The sequence below is a fragment of the Electrona antarctica genome (genome assembly GCF_951216825.1).
Source record: "Electrona antarctica genome assembly, chromosome: 22".
NCBI lineage: Eukaryota > Metazoa > Chordata > Actinopteri > Myctophiformes > Myctophidae > Electrona > Electrona antarctica.
This window is the reverse complement of record NC_136805.1, coordinates 12,613,631-12,630,280: the sequence shown is the minus strand read 5'-3', so window position 1 is coordinate 12,630,280 and position 16,650 is coordinate 12,613,631. Positions and strand designations below refer to the sequence as shown.

Below are 16,650 nucleotides of genomic sequence, written 5' to 3'. Positions count from 1 at the left end.
GCTCAAGCTTGTTGTAGATGTGCTATTTTCAGTATTGACTTTTAATTGTATACAACAGTGCATTTGATATTAAAAACAAAATTACTCTACTTAACCCATTCTGGGCAGGAACCCCTTTTGGTGTTTTAACTAAGCATTATGTTATACTTTAGCTATTGAAAAATAGCAGATCTACAAGCTCATAGCGCGCCACTCGGTGGCGCGCTATGAGCTTGTAGGTCTGCTATTTTTGAAAAGTCGTGAAAACGTGGCACAAATCTTTGAATATAATATTCTTCGAGCAGACTTTTTATTTATTTCGACGTCAGGCCTAAATGGGTTGACATTTGACCAGAAGAATCTATGGGGCCCGAGTACTGAGTACTTGGTCCACCACGGCTGGTACCACTGGTACCACAGACACTCTACACTGTACTACTACATCACAATAAATGCCAGGTGACATTCCACACATTTCTTTCTGCTCTCGACAGACATTGCTGAAGAGACAGAGGGGAAAGGAAGTGGGGGGGAGGGAGGGAGGGGCTGTGCTAAATGTAGAACAAAACGTAGAGGGGTGCAAACGTAATAGCTCTGCTAGATGAAATGTGGAATACACAGCAGTGATGGGTTCCATTAAGGGGGGATTTGATCATCTTCCCCGTGTGCTCTCACAGCCCCAGCTTCACATCAGATCACTGTGCTAGAACGCCCAAACGGTTGGCTTTATCTCCCCCCATACTTATTTTGATGCCGATGACAGAGTGCGTGTGGCTCGGCGAGTGCACGCTAAGCCGACGCACACGCACACGCACACACACACACACACACACACACACACACACACACACACACACAAGGGGTCAAACAACATTAGAGGTTTATCTCCCTGCATGTTCAAATGCTTCGCTCTCTTGCTGAAAACCTTATATAAACACACACAGGGCCTTCAAAGACAATGTTATCATGTAAATGTACTATCCGAGTAACAAAACTGCATACATATTATATCTAATTTCTGCTCTACGGTACGATACTTGTTTTGCCCCCAACATACGACAGCCATACAACAAATTATAAATCTGACGTTAGCTGCTACCTTGCACTTGCCCACAGTACCTCCTGCATTGTATTCATTGCCGTAAAAAAAGAAGTAGACTCTAACATGTATAATAAAAAAAACTGTGTTCTGTTAGAAATTAGAGAAATGTTGTGAAATGATGAACACTAAATTACTGTACATCATGGTAGTCTGCACAGCAACCTTTAACATTACAATGGAACACATTGTATCACTCGGAAACCATTTCCACAGCTCGCGAACAATCTCTCCCATCAGAACGCAGCCCCGTGTTATCGCCCGGGCGCCTCACCTTAACAACGGAGTCATTCCACTGATACACAATGAGAAGGAAAACAATGCGATTCGTCGTTCATTCATTCATTTAAGGCCTGGAGCCAAAGCAGTTGGCCTCCATTGTGTTTTGTTTACCATCGATTAACTATGCCGTACACAGCATCTGTACAGTATAGGCGTTAAGCGAGGCAAAACATGGTCGCATATGTGAAGGACGTGGTTGTGACCTTCTCGTTTCTACGCCGCCACCGCGGTGAGCGATGATAAAGCAGCGGCCTTGATGGCGAAATTGTCTTAAGATCGACTTTTAGATCTGCTGCGCTTCAAGTCCCTCTCTCTCGACTCCCACGTTGAATCACAATGGATTCACAAGCCATGGAACGCTCGGAGCGCCTGACATCACGCCACACCTCCGCTCACTTTGGCTCATCTCAGTGGTCCTCAACCTGCAGTCTGGGGACCATTGGTGGGCCGTGAGGATATTGCAAGTGGGCCCCCCCAAATAATTGCCAAACACTGAGATTTTGACGCTAACATAACAGTAGTATAATATAAAACAAGTAAGACGCGTGAACGCGGGAAGCGAACGCAGCTGTTGTGGCAGTCTGACACACATACAGAGCTTTTTTTTTAATTCTTAATTTTTTTAAACATTTTTTATTATTATTATTTTTTAAGGGTTTTTTTTGCGTGAGTGCGTGCGTGTGTGTTTTTGTGTGTGATACAGCTGCGCCCTCTGGTGGCGGGCGGGTGGTGTTACAGCGTGACACACACACAGACACAGACAGACATGATCTGCTGGGTCTCATAGTAAATGCTCACTGCGTTCGCAATAATAAAAGATACATGCAATTTATTTTCTGTAAAACCTTGAACAATGTGGGTTTACAATGTGATACAGAATAAATAGCAACTTACTACTATGTAAGTTCCATTGATCCAAGCCGGAACACAATCAATTGATTGATTATTATTAAAATAAATCTTACTCTCAAAACCCACACGGACCACACATCTGACCACTTGACCGGGCAGCTGAAAGGCGGACCACACATCTGACCACTTGACCGGGCAGCTGAAAGGCGGGCGGCGAACACTTCTAAGATGTTCCAGTGGGCCCTGATCCAGAAAAGGTTGAGAGCCACTGCCTTATCCCATTTTGGGCGGGAACCCCTTTTGGTGTTTTAAACATTATGTTATAATTTAGCTATTGAAAAATAGCAGATCTACAAGCTCATAGCGCGCCACCGAGTGGCGCGCTATGAACTTGTAGGTCTGCTATTTTTTAAAAATCGTTAAAATGTGCCTCAAATCTTTCAGAAAATTGTCATGATTTAGAAAAAAGATTTTAGAAAAATTTCGACGTCAGGCCTGAATGGGTTATCTGATGGACAGAAACGCCCCTCCCCTTTCCCCTCCATTCAAGCTGCGTCACATCACCTGATTCTTGGCCCATAGCGTATTACTTTTAAGGGTTTCAGGCAAACACATTTTCTGTCGGGCGGAAGCGACGCCGCTTCATGAAAGGGCAGGATTTTCTTTACGAGCCAACGTTAATTGGTTCATCGAGATCCTCCGCAGTCATGTGCTTCTACTGTAGCACATGACATTAAGTATTTTTCGTGGACTTTCCGTTTTCCTTATTTAATAACAAAACACTTCAGGCCCAGTTTATTTCCCACAGAGAGGAGGAGAGACGTGGGAATAAATGAGTGTTTGTGCATGCGTGTGTGTGTGTGCGTGTTCGTGCACATGCGTACGTGTGTGCCAGTAGAAGTTGGTTTTGACTATACTGTAAAGATATGTTTGTGGACTTCCTCAAAGGCCTCAGGGTTCATCTACAAGTCCCGTACACCTTAATGGTCGGTAGTTATATCGTAGCATTTTTTTTGCGAAAGTCGATTATTCTTCATAGCAGCAGCTGCATACAGTGGTGGGAGAAATATCCTGTGTGTGTGCGCGCGCGCGCCACACACACGCAAGCACGCACACACTTTTTTTTTTTTTTTTGCACGAGATCTATATATAAAATTCCAGGCGGCCTTTATCGGCGTGTCGCTGAATTTGTCCAACAGCTGAGGTACTATATTTCCCGCACCAAGGAGAGTGGTAAGCGTTCGGGCGAGGAGGGAGGGGGGTATTGGGGGTGACACAGACAGACAGACATTGGTCGCCGTGCCCTAGCAGCAGTCACTTACCATTAGGAACTACATGAGGTGCATCTGCCCATAGTGAAACACCTTGTAATTAACTCCGATGTGAATGTGTTAAGGTTAGCCTCTTGTCTATGGGAGGGAGCGAGGGGGGGGGTGGGGGGGGGGGGGGGGGGGGGTTCCGCGACAGTGTAATTACGGGTTGCTCACACTACTCCCCCCCCCCCCCCACCACCTCCCCCGAAAACGCGTGTACTAATTCAATCCATCTTCATTTCCACCAGCGACGCCCCTCCCGTTGATGGATAGTTATCATTAGAGAGTGACAAAGCGGCTGAAACGACTGAGGCGTGAGAAAGAGAGGGAGTGTGTGTGTGTGTGTGTGTGTGTGTGTGTGTGTGTGTGTGTGCGCACGTGTCTGTCAGGCCTAATGTCGAGGGACTGTAGGATGTGTTCTCTCGGACACACACTATCGCCTCGGACAGCGAGATCATATTTTACGCCGGGGACAAGCATGGAAAAAGACATGGATGGAGAGAGGACTGCTGGATCAGGGAACACGGGACATCCTTGACGCGCACGCATGCACGCACGCACGCACGCACGCACGCACGCACGCACATGAAATCAGTGAGATAAAAACTACAACCAACATATGCTGTGTGCACGCGCGTGCGCGCGCACACACGCACACACGTGCACACACGTGCACACACACACGTGCACACACACACGCACACCTTGGCTCAGAGTGACCATAACACACAGAGAGGCTATGGTTGGACTTGCTAGACTTTTATAGCATGCTGTTCAGACTGCTGACAGACAGACATACACACACACACACACACACACACACACATACACACACACACACACACACACACACACACACACACACACGGACCTAAGCACTGGCTGCAGCCCGAACACTAAACCACAGGCTGTGATTGAGGGAGACTCCACTATATTTTCAGTCTATATATTCAGCCTGGCCTCAGCCATATATCTTAATTATGTGCCTTGCCTCTTTTTCCTAAAAGAAAAGGGGAGGGGGGAGGGACTCTGCATGTCGGGCCCCCCGGAGCACCAGCAGGCCTCCGAAATGAGGCCCTTGCACTTTTTATGGGGCCTGCGTGTTGGCCACTGCATCATTACATGGATTTTTACGCCCAGGATGAAAACACAGCCTTGCTCTCCCCGTCTTTCCTGGCAAAAAATAAAGACAAAAACACGCAGACGCGCACACGCACGCACGCACGCACACACATGCACACACGCACACGTACACACACACACACACGACAAGCGCCATCTTCGGAGCGAAATTGAAACTCCCAAAACAAACTGCTGAGGAAGAAGACGTGGGAAGAGGACGGGACCGGCGAAAACAAAAGTGGAAGGGTGAATAAATGGCCCCGAAAAGAGCTTTAGCTCACCACTGTTCTCAACGTGATTATCCTCTCCGCTTTCTCCTTGTGGGTCACAGGTTTCTGGGTCACCACTAACGCTCACACTCACACTCACACACACACACAGGTTTGGCCTTGGAATTTCAATGACTCAATTGTATCTAGAGCTCTGCGTCGATGTGTGTGCTCAGTGACCCGATGGAGGACCACGTGGAGAGCGGCTGGCCGCCACCTCGGTTGTGTCAGAGCGGAGGGGGGTGGGAACCGTTGACCCCCCCCCCCCCCCCTCGCACCCACCACGAGGTGGCGCTGACGATAAACGAGGCGCTCCGAAATACACACACACACACACACACACACCGTGGCAGCAGCAGTAGCTTTGTGCCTCTTGCCGACTTGAACGGCAGACGGGAAATGTGTTTGGCTTTCTTTTTTCCCTTTCTTCTCCGATTCCTATAATAGTGGTGATTTAAAAAGGCTTTTTTCTGACACCTGGAGTTGTAGACACTTCCTCAAAGACACAGACGTACTGTGTTTTACTGTCAGAGTGGATTTGACGCCGGCAGAATGCACCTATGAGGTTCACAGTCGGGTTGAATGTGTGAGATTCTCAGGCTTGTGCGCTCTTGTTTCCGTTGGCTCATTGTGAGGGAGGAATGTGTTGCTACATCCCCCCCCCCCCCACCCCCACACACACACACACACACACTAATTTAATGCTTACGCATACAAATTCTTCTGTTATTGTAAACACGCGCAAAATATGGGTTTGTGCACGTCCTCCGACCCCCATTAAACAAGTGTTTACACTCACGTGTGCACTTGCACACCCGAGCCCATTCATACAGTATGGAGACATGTGTGCGCACATGTCTGCGCACGCACGCACGCACGCACGCACGCACGCACGCACACACGCACGCACGCACGCACGGTACGCACGCGGCACCATAGCCCGGCTGGTCCGCCTGCACAGACCCTGCAGTTTGTTTAGCAACACTCCATTTAAACGACGCCCAAAGGGTGCAATTAAGGCCAATTAGAGCCTGTCGGTTTTATTAAGAGGCGCAGACCGGCCAGGCTGGAGGGCAGCGTGGAGCAGTGGAGGATGGAGGGAGAGGGAGAGAGACACAGAGAGACACAGAGAGAGAGAGAGAGAGAGAGAGAGAGAAGAGAGAGAGAGAAGATGGGTGGGGGCTCTCTAGCACAGTGATTCTTGACCTTATTAATTTCAAGGACCCCCAGTATAATATGCATTAGGCCACGGAACGCCACTTGATACAGGTTTTTTTTTTTATCGATCTGTGCCCCCCCCACCCCCCAATCTATACTGTAAAAATCACACCTGTGTAAAGACGTGAGGGGCACTCTTATCATCGTACATCATTCAATAACTTCTATACTTCCACAATGCCCCACACTATACCACTTCTCGGTCGTGAATTATATACATAGCCCATTAGCCGATTTGCTCAGACACATAAGAAGTAAATTCTCCTTTCATTGTCAATGGCAAAATGTGACACGATTTAGGACAAAACGCTGTATATAAAATTCCTCAGTGTTCATTTAACTCAGAGTGTACAAATGGATTTGTACACTCTGAGTTACAGACCCGTAAGACGAGTCCCTCTGGACCCCTGGTTGGTCCCAAGACCTGACATTGAGACACAGACAGTGCTCTAGCACCTCTCCAACCATAGGAGCACTGCTGCTGGTAGGGCAGAGGACAGAATAAGGCTTGAAATACACTTGGCTGTGTGCGGGTGTCAAGCACCAAAAATAGCCGATCTACAAGCTCTACAAGCTCACAGCGCCTCGGACGTGCTGTGAGCTTGTACGTCATCTATTTCCACCCCAGCAGAGTGTACATCAGGCATAAACACGATGACAGCCACAGTGGAGCGACTTGGCAGATGACGAGGCTAAGCGGCTAGGCTAGCGCTGTCAACAGTAATCCTGAAGAAAAATGTAAAAAAAAAGAGTAAAGGGCCCATGCAGCGATGCGTATCCAGCCTACTTCAACGTGGGGTCTGACCTCAGGTGTCACGTCTCAACAGCGGCGGCGACCTTTAGAAGCCACGACGCGTTCTCGTGACGCAGGCGTTCCCGTCTCGAATGGATGGCTGCACGAGAAAACAAACGGAACTATGAAAAACAGCCTGCTAGCACCACATGTGTGGATGCAGATGTCACAAAGCACGTGGGGGAGAGAGCAGGGGGGGAGGCTGCGGAGTGTGCTTGTGAATGGAGCAATACAGCAACAAAAAAAAACTAAGCAAAATACTACAAAACACCGGGACATCTTTCATCAGAGGAAAAAAAGATTTAAAAAAAAGAAAGAGAGGGCAAATTAATTATCATATCATTTCACCTCCTTCACAATTCGCCCCTTTTTTCGCCGACCCTTCAGAGATGTTTACAGATAGCTGTAGCTCGCCACTCTCTTTTCCCGTGCCGGCGCTTGGGACACGTTTCAAAAGACCGGGCCCTTTTCATCTCCCCACTCTCGCTGGGAGGAAATGTGTGCTCCTTAATGGCTTTCAAAACAGGAAGCGTTGGCAAGGAGGAAGAGAAGACAAAAGAAGCCCCCCCCCCCCCCCCCCCCCCCCACACACACATAAATACACGACACCCAGCGCCACCCCTACACGCCACTCGACGCATCCTTTACGCTGAACGAGAGCTGCGGTTGCTACTTTGCCAAGGTGCCAACTGTGCCAGTCACACTGACCTCCATCTGCAGGCAACTTGATACCATCTCCCTCTCTCTCTCCCTCTCTGCTGAATGGCTCCGCTCCGTCACATTGGAGCCTGAATGCCATTCAAAGCGCTGCCTCAAGAGTTCATTTGCTATTGTCTGCTTTGTCAACAGCTGCTGGATATTAAAAAGAAAAGAAAAGAAAGAAAATCTTTTATCACACAAGCAAATACAAAAAAAAAATAACTTGTATTGCCAGAGTGCATGCAGGAATACATTACTGCCTGCAAATCACATCGCTATCACAGCCCAAAATGAGAGACGATTATTTGACTCAAGTCGTCTTCATCAATGACCCACAGCAGCGTAACGTTCATAGCCGCCATGGTTTGGCTCAAATTACTATTTGAGTACGGGGCTGTTGCCAACTGCACTGCTCACTACTTTAATAGTATGTGTAGGTGTGTGTTTACCGTTTGTTGTATTCATAATTCCGCCTCCTGCGGGGCATCTGTGGGCACCGAGTGCCCTTGAACATGCCATGAGTAGACTTTCTACGCCTAGACTAAAAAGGGAGCTGAGAGACAGATACACACGCTTCCGCACAGTTGGATAAAACAAACCTTAACCACAACTCAACCTCACTGTGAGAACGCTTTTTTTGGTCTGTTTTTGTCTTTCAAAAGATGTTCAGAAGAATGTTTTTTTGTTTTGTTTTTTCTCCCTCTCTTCATCTCGCTTTTTCAACAAATGCAAAACCCCCTTAAAAAGGAGAAGAAAAAATCTCCTTCCCCATGTGCTATTTCCGTGTGTGTGTGTGTGTATCTGTGTGTGTCTGCCTGTGTGTCTGTGTGTGTGTGTGTGTGTGTGTTCCCCTCCCATTGATTCCCTCCCAGCCAGGGCCTCTTCCGAACACGCGGCTGCTTCCTCGCCGGTGTCATCTCCTATAGCGCCATTCTTCCCTTTTAACTGAGCTTCCACTCTGGTGGCGTTAACGCACATCCACCAGGGAGAGGATGCTAGTTGGGGAACGGTTGTGTGGCTGATGGTGGTGAAGGAAAAATGGGTAAGTACCGTTACGTTACGTTGTGCTGCAAAGTATCAACTATTGATTTGTGTTTGATGCAGATGGAGCGAGGTTTGTTTCGTTCAAAGCTGTGGAGATCCGTTTCTTTTTTTGATCATCACTACAGTGCCGCCACTTGCTACGTAGCGACGCTGCTAGTGGTTAACAGTAAGGCAGTGAGACTTTCTTTGGTTGTGTGTGTGTGTGTCTGTGTGCACGTGTGCGTGTGCGTGCGTGCGTCTGGCTGACGGATTGGGTTCCTTTGTTGTGCTTCGTGTTACGGTTCATCGGCCGATTCTCGGTGGTCAGCGGTCTCATTAAATGGAGTGGCCCGACGCGCACTCTGATAGGCCGCCATCGAGACCTGGCGGCGCCTGGAGACGCTGTCGGTTCCCGTGGAGAGCGACGGCGTTCAAAGTGAATACATTATTACGATTGCCCGGCGAAAAAAACAAACAAAATAGAAATACAGAACGAGGTGAAGGGGGGAGTTGTAAAGGGCAGCGCAACAAGAGAGGCAACGTAAACGATGGAGGGAGAGGGAGAAACATGGCGTTAAAGGTCCATTGGCTGGAGCTGGTATACTGAACGCAGCGAGCAGCTAGCAGCGCTCGTCGGCTGCGACGAGCCTCTGCTGTGTTAGCTGCTGCTCCCTCGCTCTGCCGGCCCCCTCTGTGATGTGCGCCTGTGTCCACTGGGGGCTACAATTAGCCCATCAAACTCATTCCAGTCGGGGGATTCTCCAACCCCCCCCCCCCTCTCCTCGCCGGTGCTCTCCAGAGCCCGGGCTGCTGCAAAGAGACAGGCAACTTGTAAGACTGGGGGAGGTAGCCTTTGAAGTGCCAGGCTCTGCTGAGGCCTCCCTTTTTGCTCGAATCAAGGCTGAGGAGATATAACAATTAAAATGGCGGGGCCCGACGCGGCTCGCTCGTCTCGCACACACGCAGCTCGCGTGCCTGATGGCGGGGAAGCGAGGGCTACCATCGTGTCGGATTATCAGCCCTGCGGTTCGGGCGCAACTGGGGGGCCCGGCGGTCAAACAAAACAGAGACCATGTGAGTGACAGCTGAGAAAAGGCTCTGCATGTCATTCCTTCGAGGAGCCGTCGGATTGAAACGTCGAGGCGTCGTCTGTGTGTGACAGTTAAGACTGGTGCTGGGCTCGGTGGCAGACAGCCAGGTAATTACACAGCACTGACTAACCAGCCCGCAGAGGAAAGGCCCACTGCTGCTGCTGCAAGCATGCACGCACATGTGTACGCACACGTGCACATGCGCACAACCAGAGTCAAAACACTAGTTTGCATGCAAAGACAGACAGTGGCGAGTATAGATCATACAACCCCACCCGTCCATCCACCCACACACACACACACACACACACACACACACACACACACACACACACACACACACACACACACACACACACACACACACACACACACACACACACACACACACACACACACACACACACACACACACACACACACACACACACACACACACACACACACACACACACACAGGTGCTGACACAGAGGCAGAAACAAGGTCTGCATTGTTTCAAGGTGGATTACGACGACTCTGACGTGACCCTGCTCCCTCGTCTCGGCAGCAGCCATCTCTACCTATATATTCGGATTCCACGCCTTTTTGGCATTCATGTTCCTGACGGCAATGTACGTGTGTGTGTGTGTGTGTGTGTGTGTGTGTGTGTGTGTGTGTGCGTGTGCTGTACAGTTTAAAAACAGGTGTGTCCTCCTGCAGACAGACTGGAGCATGTGTTCTGCGTTAGCTACTGCAGGGGCAGCCAGGGAGCGGTCCATAACTGTATGTAACGGAGCTGAGGCGTATCAGCGCATCAATCAGGGGAGAACCGGGGTCAAGTCACTCTTACATTCAAGCAGAGTTGAGGCTTCCTGCAAACTTTTGAGTAATGACCACCAGACAAACACTGGTATTTAACACTTTGTTTTTGCCCAGGAATCTTTCAGAATAAAAGGCGCTAGAGCGCCCAGCAGATGGGCAGATTTTACTCTGAAAAGCCCCCGCCTTCCATTTCCCCCAAAGAACCCAGGAGGTATAATATTCCATTACTACCTTGTGCTACCTCAGATGATCTCTCTTTAGAAGTGTTAATATTCCAAACATCCAGAACATTGCCGTTCTGATCAAAACCATGGAGAGCTATACGTACATTTAGAGATAATAGACAGTTTTGTTGAGCCGTAAACAAGGAAGTGAACGGCTGCGCGCATGCGTGGAACATGTCAGAGAGCGCTGCACAAGGCGTTGCCTAGCAACAGACCTGTCAAAAAATAGATTTTAGCGATCTGGTTTTATATCATTAAAAGAAAGACCTTAACTCTATCTCTACCGCTAGCTGTTAGCATAAACACCAGTTCCCAGTGCCAGCATACGTGTTCACTTTAAAAGACGGAGGTAACCTGGACACACCACACATACTGTGTAATCTAAAGAGATGTAATATGTTAAGTCATATTTTTAGACTAAAATGACGTGTGAATGGTACAGAATTAATTGCAGGTGTAGAACAACCTCCATGTTGATGCACGTATGCAAAGACAGGTCAACGTTGATCATCTTTGATCATAATGTTAGTTATTGCACGTCGTCGTTTGTTAATTTTTTTTAGCATGGAACTAGAGATTGGCTGAAGACGGCAGCATCCTAGTTGAACACCATGTCTCCTTTGAAAACCCCTCCATGACACACGGCCGCACGACGACAAATCAGGGGCATAATTCTCGGAGCACATATCTTCAAAGTGCATGTTGTAGCGCCGCGCCCATTAGTGTGTGAAAAGACTACATCTATGGCGTTTGGTAAATATTCATTATCACTCAGAGCGGTACATTAGATGTGTATGGAACCATGAGACCTCAAAGCAACACGCTTTGAATGGAGAAAATAAAATGAAACCGGCGACCGTACACAGGTCTCATGTTAAGAAGAGGAATTACTTGTCAATTAACACAAAGCGATTTTAAATGTGTCTTTTTGTGTGGTGTAAACCACTCCTACGACTGGCTTTGTTTGTCTGTCTGTCTGTGCTCAAAAAATGAGCATGGTTGCTACGGTCACCCAGTTCACCCGGGTGTGATTTCATTACGTCAGACATTACGTCAGACCACAGCTGATCAGTCTATATAAGACCTTACACCACTCAGTTCACACGGGTGTGATTTTTTATCTATCATAGACGCACACCCTTGCATTACAACCAGACTGGTCAGAGAACAGGGTCAGGTGCAATACAGTGCGCGATGGAGGTCTGATACGTAGAGCTGACTAATCTTCATAACGGACGCTGAAACCTCAATTTAAGTTTCCAGCTTGTGGATCTGCTACTTTTGATGCTTTTGTGTGACACTGAGGTATGATCAATTATGGAGTTAATTTACAAAAAAAACACAAAAAGTTCAAATGTGGATAGCCGGTTTCTGCCCATCAGTAGCGATTTGACTGCTGTGTGAACTTTTTTTTTACCATCTAACTATCTGGCACTCAATGAAATACTGTAAGTGTTTGTACTGTAAGTTACACAAATACAGGCAGGTAAACTGACCAGATAAAACAAAAGTATGAAATTAAACTAACAGGATCTCTCTCTCTCTCTCCGTCTCTCTATCAATCACTCCCTCCCTCTCTTTCTGTGTCTCTCTCGTTGCCGATACCAGACCTGGCGTTGCTATTTTGGGAAAACATCAGAGAAATTGTCAAGTATTTTCAAACATTTTCAAATGACTGAGCTTGTAGATTGGCCATGTTCAGTTATTTGTCGTATACGACCAAGTATAAAGGGGCTTAACCCATTTTGGGCGGGAACCCCTTTTGGTGTTTTAACTAAGCATTATGTTATACTTTAGCTATTTGATGTGAAAGGAGGGACACCCGCACACTGCCACTTGCTGGGTTCAGAGCATTTTATTAAAGCAACGTTTCGGTCTTGCAACCTTCCTCAGGCCTCCTTTCACATTGTATATGCCTCGTCATCATCGCACCTGCTCCAAACCTACCGGGTGTGCGGAAGTCATCTCTCTATACTTTAGCTATTTAAAAATAGCAGATCTACAAGCTCAAGCCACCGAGTGGCGTGCTACAAGCTTGTAGGTCTGCTATTTTTTCTAAATCGTGAAAATGCGGCACAAGTCTTTGAATATATATTCTTTCATAATACTTTTTTTTTTTTTTTTTTCGACGTCAGGCCTAAATGGGTTAAGTGATCGAAAAAAGAAAAAGAAAAGCTGCATTGGATCCCAGTGAATGCCAGTGTGAATCAAGCCAGCCATTCATGCTGCCAGTTGATTTAGGCACGGCTCGCTACACACCAATCAGCTGCGCCGGCCACTCACTTGTCTGCCATTCCAACACAAGATGGAGACAGTGCCAAAAGTTCCAATTAAAATCTACACTCCTGATGTCGCTGCAGAGAAAAATAAGAAACGCAACGAAATGGAATAGAAGTGCTGTGTGGTGGGGTATATTTTCTCGTCTTTTTTCACAGCGTTAGAAAAGAAATACAAAACAAAAAAGCTGCCAGAATTCAGTGGACGAGTCCCATGCTTACATTTATTCTGTCTAAGTAAATAAGCGTGAAGAGCGTGTATGTTTGTGCGCGTGTGAAAAAGGAGATTGTCTGTCTGTCTGTCTGTCTCGGTGTGCGCGCACGTACTCGTACTCGTGCGCGCGAGCGTGGAGAGTGGGAGTGCCTTGTTATGGAGGAACAGATCATGTCGCAGATAAGAGGGCGACGCTGTTCAAAGGAAAAGCCAGGCCGGTAAAAACGTGCGCCGCTACGACATCGTCGCCTTTACTGTCCCTTAACCCATTCTGGGCGGGAACCCCTTTTGGTGTTTTAAGCATTATATGTATTATACTTTAGCCATTGAAAAATAGCAGACCTACAAGCTCATAGCGCGGCACCGAGTTTGTAGGTCTGCTATTTTTGAGAAAAAACGTGAAAATGTGTTGCGCAAATCTTTGAATATATATTCTTCCAGAGCGAACATTTTTAACTCAAATCTTTGCTTCTGGGAGGTCCCTGGAACAACATAAAGAATATATATTCAAAGATTTGTGCCACATTTTCACGATTAAAAAAAAAATAGCAGACCTACAAGCTCGTAGCGCGCCACTCGGTGGCGCGCTATGAGCTTGTAGATCTGCTATTTTTCAATAGCTAAAGCATAACATAATGCTAACACCAAAAGGGGTTCCCGCCCAGAATGGGTTAATGAGCCTGTCTGGTGTCCGTGAAGAGGAGGAAAGGAGAAGAAGAAGAAGGAAAAAAAAAAAACCCTCCTCGGGCGCGTCTCGCTCCAATCACCGGCTGCCGGGGAGGATTTTTATTCAAATCTCTCACACACAACTGTCACACGGCGCGTCCGGACCGCACTGTTTATCTCACTCTGAGAGGATGTTAACAAGACAAATGAATGAATAAATACACAAATAATGCGTTTAGGTAGTGTTAATAATGTATGAAATGGAAGCTGCTTCTTGACAGTATAACTGCTGCTCCGAGGATTCTTCTTCCCACAACTTTTGGTGACAGGTTCTGTTTACGCACATCCCCCCCCTCCCCCACCCATCCCATCCCCCCCCCCCCCCCACACGCTTTCCAAGCGTGGATGTCTGGCCAGAATTCTGGCATCTTCCAGAGCGCATATCGCTGATGGCAAAGATACGCTTTTTTTTTTCTTCTTCTTCTCCTGTGACAAATGGCCCACATTCCACAAAAACACACCAACGTTCCTCGTCAGAGCCTTTTCGGTTGGCAACGCGCTCCCTACCCCCACCCCCACCCCCCCTAGTTCCTCCTATGGTGGAAAGCTCAGAATGAATCCCCTGCGACTCCGTGACCGCTTTGAATGGCATCCTAATAAGCCGCTCAATTAAAGGTGAGCTTCGGAGAGGCAGGGGGGAATAATAATATAAACAAGGCGGCGTGTGCACACCTGCGTAGGTATGTATGCGCCGGAGCAGGCATCGCCTGCCTCCGTCGAACTGTCCCATATTTTCCACAACTATTCAGAAAAACGGTTGGTGGAGCTGGGGGGGGGGGGGCACTTAACCCATTTAGGCCTGACGTCGAAATTTTAAAAATTTCTTCTACATCCTGACAGTTTTCTGAAAAAGCTATATTTCTATGTCAGTCGTTCTTCGATTTTTCAAAAATAGCAGACCTACAAGCTCGTAGCGCGCCACTCGGTGGCGCGCTACGAGCTCGTAGATCTGCTATTTTTCAATAGCTAAAGCATAACATAATGCTAACACCAAAAGGGGTTCCCGCCCAGAATGGGTTAAAGAAGTGGAGCAGGTAAAGAAAAATAATTCCTGTATCAAAATCCCCCCCCCCCCCTTTTCCCCCCGGAAACCGAGACAAAAAGAAGATCCTGGCGCTTTAGACGCTGTCGACCAAGCTGAAGTAGAGGCATGAAAACAAAACAAAAACAGCAACAACACAAACATCAAAACCACCGGCAAACTAATCTAAGAAGAGTTCAGAGATGTCTTCACTGGAAGACATCGCCGAGAGGAGCCGGAATCAAATAAATTGGAAGGGTAGTCTCGCTCGGTTTGGCCTGACACACATCGGGAAAACTTCACTAGCCGTTATGAAGGTGGGGGTGGGCATTGAAAACTGATTCCGAAAGCAGATACCCAGTGTTGACAACTAAACTACGCCCCCACCCCCCCAAAAAAATCCAAGTCCCTCTCATGCTATATGGGCCAGACAACACTAAACCCAATTCAAGGCAGCTTAAGTGCTCCCTGGAAGCAGTCAGCATTCCACTGCAGCCCAACACACACACACACAGTGTCAGACTTTGACTGTCACAGTGCGTTCAGCCATAACAATAAATTGTTCTTTGGGGAATGTGGGTTGCACTGCACACACACACACACACACACACACACACACCTCCCTGCATCATCTTAGCCTGGTCCCTGCATCATCTTTAGCCTGGTCCCAGCACTCCACTCCCAGCTGTATACAGAGCAGGTATGTCTGTCAATCACAATGGTAGTGGAGGTTGCATTAACCCATTTTGGACTGAGGCCGATTCTAAAAAATGCCTTGAAAACCTGACCCAAGTTTTCTGAAAAAACTATTTATATACCAGCATCAAATAAATTTAGAATACTGTACATACTGTACACCAAAAGGGGTTCCCGCCCAGAATGGATTAACCAATTTTGGGCGGGAACCCCTTTTGGTGTTAGCATTATGTTATGCTTTAGCTATTGAAAAATAGCAGATCTACAAGCTCATAGCGCGCCACCGAGTGGCGCGCTACGAGCTTGTAGATCTGCTATTTTTGAAAAATCGAAGAACGACTGAAATAGAAACATAGCTTTTTCAGAAAACTGTCAGGATGTAGAAGACATTTTTAGAATCTGATCTCAGGTCAAAATGGGTTAAGGGATGTGCCGATGTCACTGCACCATACCTATTGCAAGCTGTTAAACTTGGATCAGTCTAGACAATTATTATACGCACGCACGCACGCACGCACGCACGCACGCACGCACGCACGCACGCACGCACGCACGCACGCACGCAGAATATCGAATGTCTTAAAAACTAGATTTCATGGCTTTGTTGGTACTGAACTTACCAGCACTATAAAGTGATAATTGAGAAATGGTCCACCAAGTGTACTTGCAAATCGATCCATCTAGATAATAGAGACATTTTCAACTCATTAAAACCAATATTTCCATCTATTATTCCCTTCACTTTGTGCCGTCTATTCAAAGACCTTGAAATGCTGGAGTTTTGTAGGGTCCACTTCAGGTTGTCCTCGACGTCTGTTCTTCAGCGAAAACTAACAATTAGTATTAGAAATGTTTACAGCTAAACATCTAAGGCAATAGCAACTTTTAGTCATGTTTCTTTTTTTTTAAATGCTGCCAATGATTTTATGGAGCTCAAGTGCAACACATGTT

The 16,650-nt window shown here is 47.3% G+C and overlaps 1 protein-coding gene across 11 annotated transcripts in view; it reads right to left on the bottom strand.

Annotated features, from left to right (window-relative positions):
- tcf7l2 (transcription factor 7 like 2) overlaps positions 1–16,650 on the bottom strand; it is a 101,695-nt gene that overhangs the window by 31,489 nt on the left and 53,556 nt on the right. For 6 of the 11 annotated variants that reach the window (XM_079492949.1, XM_079492952.1, XM_079492955.1 and 3 more), the window contains exon 6: positions 7,636–7,779. The exons of the other annotated variants lie outside the window; for them this stretch is intronic. In XM_079492949.1, coding sequence (XP_079349075.1) covers positions 7,636–7,779 — 144 coding nt within the window. The remainder of the gene's footprint in view (positions 1–7,635; positions 7,780–16,650) is intronic. 11 annotated transcript variants of the gene reach the window in all.